The sequence below is a fragment of the Lates calcarifer genome, unplaced genomic scaffold (genome assembly GCF_001640805.2).
Source record: "Lates calcarifer isolate ASB-BC8 unplaced genomic scaffold, TLL_Latcal_v3 _unitig_1606_quiver_980, whole genome shotgun sequence".
Lineage (NCBI taxonomy): Eukaryota > Metazoa > Chordata > Actinopteri > Centropomidae > Lates > Lates calcarifer.
The window spans coordinates 35,899-45,667 of NW_026115645.1; the positions used below are offsets into that span (position 1 = coordinate 35,899).

General features: G+C 48.4%; 2 protein-coding genes across 2 annotated transcripts; both read right to left on the reverse strand.

The window, feature by feature from the left end:
• Window positions 1–1,663: 1,663 nt before the first annotated feature.
• Window positions 1,664–9,049, reverse strand: LOC108889673 (SPG11 vesicle trafficking associated, spatacsin). The gene is made up of 19 exons (XM_051067371.1): window positions 8,812–9,049; window positions 8,578–8,686; window positions 8,002–8,161; window positions 7,632–7,913; window positions 7,333–7,533; window positions 6,879–6,986; window positions 6,521–6,686; window positions 6,223–6,437; window positions 5,397–6,132; window positions 5,163–5,308; window positions 4,881–5,085; window positions 4,395–4,529; window positions 4,142–4,275; window positions 3,895–4,014; window positions 3,494–3,662; window positions 3,314–3,390; window positions 3,079–3,234; window positions 2,175–2,326; window positions 1,664–2,047 (listed from the first exon to the last, which is right to left on the reverse strand). Exons 1-19 carry the CDS (start codon window positions 9,047–9,049, stop codon window positions 1,873–1,875), a joined length of 3,684 nt encoding a protein of 1,227 aa, XP_050923328.1. The 3' UTR covers window positions 1,664–1,872.
• A 6-nt stretch (window positions 9,050–9,055) lies between these two features.
• LOC127139567 (spatacsin-like) lies at window positions 9,056–9,766 on the reverse strand (the record flags this gene model as incomplete). The annotated part of the gene is made up of 3 exons (XM_051067369.1): window positions 9,056–9,265; window positions 9,485–9,551; window positions 9,746–9,766. Coding segments are annotated over 3 exons (255 nt in total), but the record flags the coding sequence as incomplete, so codon positions are not given.
• Between the last annotated feature and the right edge of the window lie 3 nt (window positions 9,767–9,769).

Consider the following 9,769-nt stretch of genomic DNA (forward strand, 5'->3'; position numbering starts at 1 on the left):
GAGCATGTTGGTCTGATTCCTCTGTGAAACCTGTAAACATAATAATGCATGGTTGTCATTGAAAACATCATGTGTGCAGTTGTGTGTTTACCTGATGACAGTAATATTGTCACGTGCACAGCGTCCAGAGACAGATGGGTTTAATTCCAGGATGATTCCCAGCATCCTCGGCTCAGCACACTCTGCAGATTATTACCAGCACTGCCTACAGCGGTACTGAGCAAAAACAGAAAACAAAACACAACATAATGGCTGAGCATCTGCAAGGTTCAGCAAATTAAAGCTCCAGAAAATCTGGTTGATGGCTGAAGGAAATGAAACAAAAGCTGATGAAGATATTCTACACCCAGTAGAAAAAGAAAGAGATGTGGAGAGATGAAAACAGAGCTGTGATGAACTCTAACACTGAGCTGTAGATCATGGTTTTAGTGAATTCACTGTAAAAACCTGAAAAGTCCAAATCAACGAGCTGAAACACTGAAAGACATAAAGAGAGCGGAGATAACAGGAACACTGACACTGAGCCTGCACTGCCATCTAGTGGAGGAACAGAGAATTGCATCTTTCCATGTGGCATTAAAGAGAGTTTTTCTCCTTCCATCTCACATCAGTCTGTAACACTGAAAATTAAAGCAGTTAAAGTACAAGTCTGATGATATTCTACATTTTCTTCTTGTCATCAAATCCCATGTGTAAACTCAAACCAATGCTAAATGTCTCCTACTAGTATTAGTGTTGTGTGTGTTCTTCTGAGCCTTAGAGCTTTAAAGAGTTTCCAAAAACTACCAGTGAGCCTCTGTTGCACTGTTGATAATAGTCCCCAATAAGTTCTGTATTTCCTCCTGTTTATTTTAGGCAATGACCAAAAACCCTTTTAGAAGTGAAACTATGTATTTGTGAGGTGTTTTTAAAAATGTAAGTCTTCGTTAGGAACCAGTGGCCTTGGAGCTGACAGCTTCTCACAGTCAGAAAGCATTGAGGGATGCTGATTTGGGTGTGGGTTTGGAAATGGATTGCAGTCATAACTCAGTTTTCTGGATGATATAATAACCTTCAAAGTCTCCTGAAAGGTCCTATACACAACATTAGCAGCTGTTTACTGAAACACTGTGTGTTTAGCATCAAACAATGCCAGTGTTAGCTCTTGTTTTGCCTCTATTTCTATCACCGCTTTTCTTCTAGTTTAGTTAGCATGCTAACCAGCTAGCTCCAGCCCATCGCGTCCTGTAATTCCACGTCACTTTAGTGAGTCACAGCAGCATCCAGTATAAATTCAGTCCAACATGAAAGAATGATGACGTAGTGCTACCAAAGGATATATTCTAACCTTAAGTCTTGTGAACACAACAATGACTGAAGCTCTTAGTGAGTAAACAGCTGTTAATGCTAACGTTGGCTATGTAGCATAGCAAAAACCTATATATAGCACCTTTAAAGCTTAGAGCAGTAAATAGGGCACTGAAGTTTAAGTTCTATCGACATCCGTGGCTCTGCTGTATCTCATAAAAGCAAAAGTTCCAATCTTATATATCGATACAGAACAGTTTAGAAAGAGTCTTTAATTTACATTTTCATCTCTGTACAGTTGTTATATCACATTACGAAGACTTTGTTTAGTCATTGGCAGTGACGACAACGTTTCTGGGAAAGTAAGTCTGCAGTGTTTCATTTGTCTTTTTCATTTATTAGTATAAATTTATTCTATTCAGTTCATTTGAAAGAACAGTTAGAAAAGACAAGTTTTTCTTGTTTCTTTAGTTTTTTATAAATAAGTGTTGTACATTGACAGTTATTTGTGATTGGCTCTGTTGTCTTCATTAGCTGTCAGTCAGCCAGTTAGTTAGTAAACCAGTTAGTCAGTGAGTCCGTTGATCAGCTGGCGAGTCTGTCGTTCAGGTAGTTGGAGGTTTTGGCGTCCTGCAGCATCGTTTTGGTAACGTCGTACAGATTCTGCTGGTAGGCCAGCCTGTAGCGGCTGTACACGTCATCGCAGTGCGTCAGCAGGCGCTTCACGTTTGGAGTGATGCTGCTGGGAGCGCCGTCCAGTCTGAAACAACAACACAGCACACAAAGGTGAGATGAGGCCAAGACATCACATGGTCTCAGGTCATTTACTGACAGCTTGTGTCGCAGCCTCTGATGGGTTAACACCGTTTTGTTTCACGCGGTCTTACTTCTTGAAAATGTCCTCAAACAGGCTGGAGGTCAGCGGGCGGTGGTGTTTGAACTCCTCCAGGTAAGTGAAGTCTCCTTTCAGGATCACCTTCTGGTATAAAATCTCTGCCCAGTCTGGACTGTAGCTGTACGCCTCCGACACCACAAACACCTGAGACAGGAAACAGTAGATTCAATCTTCTGTCTGTGTGGTTGTAGACGTCTGAGGCTCACCTCTCACCTCACTTTAACACACATTCCTGGCTCTTTAATCGACTCACACTCACTTTTCCAAGATAAAATTCAAATAATTAATGTTAAAATGCTGCCCTGTAGCATGGCCGACAGTCCAAGAAGCAAAGATACTGAGTCTACTGTAACAATCAGACAACAACCAGAAAAGCAGCAAATCCTCACAGCTAGGAAGAATTGAGAAATATTTGGTATTTTTGCCTGTAAAATGACTTAAATTATTATCAGTGTAGTTACAAATTAATTTTAATTAATTGAGTTTTTGTTTCAGCTCTACAAGAAAAACTTGTTCAAAAGCTCAAAATGTGGCTGATTTTAAAGGTGCCATATACAAGTTTTTTGCTATCGCTACATAGCCAACGTTAGCATTAGCAGCTATTTACTTAGCAAGAGCTTCAGCCATCATCATGTTCACAAGATAAGAGGTTAGAATACGTGCTCTGAGGAATGCTACGTCTTCACCCTGAAGCAGACTCTTGGTGAGAAAGGGAGTAAAGTTTGATGCTGAACTTGCAACATTTCCTCTAGACCGTTAATGCTAACGTTAGCTATGTAGTGACAGCAAAAACTTTCATATAGCACCTTTAAACAGGATTATGACCTAAGCACATCACGAGTTCTCTATTAAGCCAAAGATCTTGGAGGAACACAGGTACTGTAACAGCAACAGACCTGGTAACATCGTGGCAGCGTTACGACGGTGTTCAGCAGCTCTGCAGGTCGCAGGTTGATGACACGCAGGTCTGATCCCTGGTTCAGGAAGTGGAGTTGAAGAGCAACTAGCTTAGCCGTCCGCACACAGCGACTCGCCTGACGCACACATGAGTCCTGGAAACACACACACAGAGTTAATCTCTCTCGTTAGGGTCTTACAGGTACAAACAGAAGAAGACAGGAGCTCAGGTACCTTAGAGAAGCTCTCTGCAGCATCCTTTAGCAGAGCCAACACTTTGACCAACGAACTCTTCAGCTCAGGATTGACGACTGTTTAGAGACAAGTCAGAACATCTCGAGGTCAACAACAGTATGCTGGGAGAAAACCAGATAAAGAAGTACACTCAGTTTTTGGTGAGTTCTCCTGGCTCACCCCAGGCCTGAGACTCGATGATCTTCAGCTGAGTCCTGGCGGCCATCTCGTGGTTTTCTCCGATCTCCCTCCTCATGCTGAAACACAGCGCCACCATGTTGTGTTTCTCGCTGTCTGCGGGGAGGCAGCGTTTAATGTAATCCAGCAGAGCCGTCTTCAGACTGGAGCTCTGCAACGGGAGGGAACGACGATTGTACATTACGATCAGGTCAACATGGAATCAGCAGGAGTTACTGAGTTACTGCTTATTTGCCACTTTTAGTTGTTGTTAAGCAACAGTTTTGCAGGAAATGTGAAGTTTAAGTGACAGCAGCTTAACACCAACTGAAAAAAACAGCAAAGTAACAGAGTAAAGTTTTGGTATCCAGCGTGCTGTTAATTTCTATTTTTTTCAATTCCACCTGTCCTCTGTCCGTGTCCACCTTCTTCCTCAGCAGCATCTCAAACCGGTGGTTCTGATGCAGCAGGTCGAAGACGTACGTCATCTCATTATACCTGCCGATACCTGTCAGCAGACGCACCTACACACACACAAAGGTTTGTTACGTCAAGTGACTTTATGTACTTCTCAGAGGAATGAGGGTCTGAGGCAGGTGTGTAGAACAATAACAGCCGTTTCTGTCTTGTAGGTGAGTGGGCGGGGCTTACCAGCAGGCTGTAGTGCTCTCCTGGGGCCAGGTAGGTGTGGCTGAGGTGACGGGCGGCTTGGAGCACCCTGACAATCCCCTCCATGTTACAGGTGAGGCTGAAACAGTCGTGAGCCACGATCAGCGACTCCACGACTACGAGAAAGGAAGGAAGCAGAAACCAACATTTAAAGCAGCTTAACACTGGTCTCTGTGGATAAGTTGGATATTTCCAGTGTTAATAAAGTGTGTGTGTGTGTGTGTGTGAGTCGTACTGCAGCTCAGGTCTCTTAGTGGAACAGCGTTGAGGTTCTCCAGCAGTTTGACTCCCACCAGGTTCGGGTCGTCACACAGTTTGATCAGCTGGATCAGGGAGTCCCGCCCCTCTGACGGCCTGAACACCTGCTTCTCTGCTGGGTTAGAAACACACACACACTTTAGATTTAGACACACTCTAATGTTGAATCTCCATTTGATTTAAGGTGGGTTCTTGTGTATTTTTGTCCCAGTATCTTGAAATTTTAATATTTGAGGTAAAAAAAAAACATGAATATAAATTAAACAAATGGTAAAAATAAGTGGATACATTGATGATTGATTAAACAGAAGTATGTGTGTCTCTGGCAGTGTGCAGGGGGTTTAAACAGACTTCAGACAAAAAACTAAATCAGAAATTCTAAAAAACTTTCTCGCAGCTGCCATCAGACATTTTCAGATTGGAGACATTTCACCTCCAATATTCAGCCCAGCCCTGCTCTCACCAGGCTGGAGCTCCTGGGTGGAGGCCAGCAGCGCCTGGACCACAGCGGAGGAGACCAGCTCGGCCACGGTGTCTGCAGAGAGACCCTGAGCTCTGATGAAGGCCTGAGCCTTTCTGAAGCGCTCGGGCTGATCCGACAGCAGCAGCATCTCCAACACGGAGCGAGGCTCCTCCCCGCAGATCTGACTGAAGGAGCTCTGCAGCTCCTGGACAGGACAGGGTCAACGTTACAAATAAACACACCACAGCAGCCTCGTCTCTCCTGACAATGTGCGATCTCTACCTTGGAGAGCTGGTAGAGGCTGAGGACTTGTTTACAGTAGTTGCTGCCGTGGCGACACTGATCCACCAGGTTCTGGAGCTGGACGGCGACCTCGTCCTCGGGGCCGGGGAGCATGATGAACGAGGACAGGCTGCTCAGTGAGGGAGCTGGATCAGAGAGACAGAGACAAAGAACTGTACCAAAATATGTTTCACTAAAGGACTGGAGCTGAAACTGAAAGGAACTGAAGCGTACAGGTGGTAAAGCTCTTCCTCTGCAGAGCTTCTGATGCTTCTTCCTGCGGTTCCAGGCTGAGTTCTCCGGACGCCAGACCCCGGCAGCGCAGCACCACCCTCATGTCCGGGTGATGCAGGGAGAAATAGCGGCAGACGCGGCTGGCTTCGTGGATGCTGCCATCATCTAATAACTGACCGATGAGTGCAGCCAGAACCCTCCTCTCCTCTGGACTCAGCCCTGAGGTGACACCCAGCTCCTCCTGCTCCTCAGAGGGAGCTGGGAGTCCGTCCAGACTGAGGCACCGCTCTGTGTTCAGAGCCGATATGTTAGAGAAGGAGAACTCCTTCATGAGCCCTTCGTATGTGTTCATTTCAGGCGTGGCGGCGGGCGGCGGCAGGTTGAAAACGCTCTCCTTCTCCATGGCGACGGTGAGGATGTGTCGTCGGACCCGGCTGACCCACAGCTTTTTCTCCAGGCTCTCCAGCTGGTCCACGGGAGCCGGGCTGAGCTGGGATAGCCAGTGAGCGGCGAGGCCGAGCAGCAGGCAGCGCTCCTGGACGTCCAGCAGCTCGGTCTGAGCCTCGGCAGCAGCGGAGTCGTCTGCCTCGGCCTGTGACAGGAAGAACTGAGAGGCTGATTCTGGATCAGTGCTGTCAGCCTTCAGCTGCTCCTGACATTTCCTCCAGAAACTGACTCGGGTCTCCAACCTCCTCCACTGTGTCTTAGACTTCTGGGCGTTTGCTTCCTGAAGCAGCTGCATGAAAGAGAAGAAATACTGTCGAAATCTTTCGCATTAAAAGCAGGTTTACAAGGAGAAGTGATGGAGACTGCTGCTGAATCAGACCTGGCTAAGCAGCAGGCGGTGGACGGACAGGCCGGCCAGCAGGGCGACCTCTCTGGCCTGGCTGTAGCGCCCTCTGGCCTGCAGAGCGTCCACGGCGGCCTGGAACTCCTCCTGCTGGACGGAGGGAGAAGTGCACTGCAGCAGCCTGGGAGACACGCTGACCTCTGACCCCTGCAGCAACTGACTGAACTGACTGAGCTTCCTGAAGTCCGGACCTACGCAGAGCAGATACGAACTAATGCACAGATTCTGATAGGTTTTGATTTGGTTTCCGAGGTGACAGGATCTTCCATCTCACCGTTGGATTTGAGGAGTTTGTCGACGTCGGCCAGAAGCTGCAGCAGGCGGTGGAGGTCGTACTGGGAGGAGCAGTGCTGCAGCATGGTGAGGAGCAGCACCGAGGCCTGGCTCTCCACCCACTGCAGAGGGAGTCCACCAGAGGGCACTGGACTCCCGTTCCTCAGCTAGATCAGTAAAGAGAGAGAGATTAAAGAGGATGAACGCTGCCTTCAGACTCACCTCTGAAGCTTCTCTTAGCTTTTACATGTTGGCAGAGTCAGTACTGAACATTTCTATTTGGATTCAGACACGACAAGTCAAAGTGTTAAATATGTGTCTATGAGCCTCAGGCAGGTTTAAAGTGCATGCTGACTCACAGCGATGAGCATCCTCTGGAAGTCCAGCAGCTTCGCTTTGGCCTCAGAGAAGTTCCTGTAGTCGCAACACAGCTCGAACATCCTCAGCACCAGCACCAGAGGACAGTCCTGAGACACCAACAGGAACCAGACACACCTGTAGCACTGACTCGTTTTTAAAATCAGTCTAATAAAGTCATCTTGCTCTGATAACTGGAATTTATCATCTGAATATTATAGTTCTGATCTCAGGAGTCCAGTCAAGGAGGAAACAGAACAAACTTCTGCCTTTGTTACTTTTAAAAGACGTCAAATATTCTCTTAGAAAAGCAGATTTGTCCTGGCAAAGACCGCAGTGAGGAAACACTGTATTTACTACAGTATTAAGGAAGGAGCTCTAACTCAGTGTGTATAATCCTGTCCTGACCTGAATAAGTAAAAACCCACTCTACGATCACAGACGATCTCTTTTTACCCTCTGGAAGAGCTCGAACCCTCGTAGGAGGGGCCTGATGCAGCCCCGCCCCAGCAGCGTCCTCCAGATGATTGACAGGTCGTGCAGGGTCCACTCGTGGTGCTGGGGGGCTTCGACCAGGTGGGAGGTGGCTTCTCCCACTGTGATGTCATCGACGGAGGTCAACACCCACACACACAGGCAGGGCAGCAGCTCCACCCCCTGTCAATCAAACAGGTTGGATGACGGCGTGAACCAGGTGATCTGTATTTAAAGCACAGTGGAACGGCGCCCCCTGCAGTCGTCAGCTGTCAGTTTACCTGTTGACAGGCAGCCAGTACGGCCAGCGTCGGGCAGCGCTGCAGCAGAGCCTCCTGCAGCAGGTACCTGCAGGGCGACGCCTCCTCCTGGCTCTGCAGGAGGACCTGGAACAGCTCCCTGGGGTGCTCCTCCGGACTCCCAGGAGTCGCCTCTGTGCTCAGAGACTGCAGCTGCTCCTCAGAGCCACAGCTCCTCCTCTGACTGTACACCTGCAGGTCCTGAAACGCCAGACTCAGGTGGGCCTGCAGGGCGGGGCCAAACAGAGCCACCAGGGACCTCACCTGGAGGAAGAACCAAATATGGTCAGAGACAGGAGCTCACATGAGACAGACTGCAGTAGCAGTGTCTGACCAGCTGTTGTGTGTTCACCTGCTGCGGCGGGAAGTTGTGCAGCTGGACAAACAACAGGAAGTGGATGAACTGTCCGTCCTGGGCGCAGTGGGCGGGGTAAACAGAGCTGAGCTTCAGACTGTGGAGCTGACAGAACTGAACAGGTAACGCCCACTCCTGAGCCGCCTCGTAGGACGACCTGATACACACACACACACACACCACACAGTTATCACTTCTGGACAAGTGAAGAAACTCTTCCCTCTTTTAGACGCTGCAGTTCAGGCTGCTTAACAATAAAAGAGTCTGTGCTCAGACGTTCAAAGTGCGGTGACGCAGCTCTTTGGTGAGGAAAACATAAAGAAGAAAAAACCTCTCCAGGCAAAAGAGTTAAAGCCGTGTGAATAAAGCTCGTTTCACAGAGGAGAGCCTTGGATCTTTTTCTTTTTCAACAACAGACATGAGACTTTTCTTTTGCTGCTGAGTTTGATCAATAACAATATTTGAGAGTAATATTGAGTCAAGATGCTAAAACACACACAGTCAGTACATGACCATCAGTCCACCATCAAGATCTCACTGGGATGCACGTGGAAATTTTGTTCTGCTCATCACCTGCTGATGCCCTTCTGCTCCAGACTGTCCGTCACTGCAGCCTCCAGGCAGCCAATCAGCTCCTCTGCTGCTCCAGGCTCCGCCTCTGCCAGCTTCACCCCTTTAAACACTGAAACAAGACACATCAGTGTGTTTACCCAGAGTGTGTAGATGCTGTGTAGGAGCAGTGTGTGTGTTGTGTTTACCCCAGAGTGTGTAGATGCTGTGTAGGAGCAGTGTGTGTGTTGTGTTTACCCAGAGTGTGTAGATGCTGTGTAGGGAGCAGTGTGTGTGTTGTGGCTGGTTCCAGTGCTGGCAGAGATGGCGTTGCATGGCTCTGACGTCGACCCTCAGTTTGAGGCTGCAGACTCCCAGCAGCTCGCAGAAGCAAACGGCCGCGGACGCCACAGACGGCGGGTTTGAAACTCTGCAGGGCCAACCTGTACACCTGCTGCCCGACCTGCCTGCAAACTACAACACACACCTCAGTCATCTCACTGGACCCGACCACACCTGGACAGCTGTAGTTAGATGTGTCGCACTCACAGCAGCTTCACGTCGCTGCAGCTGCTCAGCTGCTGGACCAGGAAGGTGGCGTAGGCGAAGGACGGTCGGCCGTGACGGAGGTAGTACAGGAAGTCCAGGTTCTCCACCAGAGCGAACCTGTTGACCAGGTGAGGGCTGGAGAAATGAGGCAGCTCCGTCGTCTCTGTGGAGAAAGAAGCGACAAGAAAATGTATTATACCTCTGTTACTACAACTTCTACTTCATCTACTTCAGTTTTTTTACTGGTTACCACAGGCTACTTCTTCAGCTGCTGCTATCACTTTAACAAAGCTACACAGGTTAATGCAGCAAATACACTTCATTAGTTTGATAAAAACAGAGTTACACATGCATCAGAATGTTTTAAATCTTTGGAGCTTACCGGTGGAGTTGAGGGTGTTTGCTGCCTGCCATCCAAACAGCCTGGATGGATCCAGAGGATGGAGCGACTGGAAAACACATCAGCTTTACTGCAACATTCACTCACAAGCTACTGTAACGAGCAGGATGGTTAATATGCTGAGAGGCTCATTAAAACCAACACCACAGGAGAGAGGAGCAGCACCACTGCAGGTTGGAGCAGCTAACTGGCTCCTGTCAGCTGGAGATTTTGATGCGGTCTGGCTGACAGGTGTGAGTGTACCTGCAGGAGGTGGTAGACGGAGAT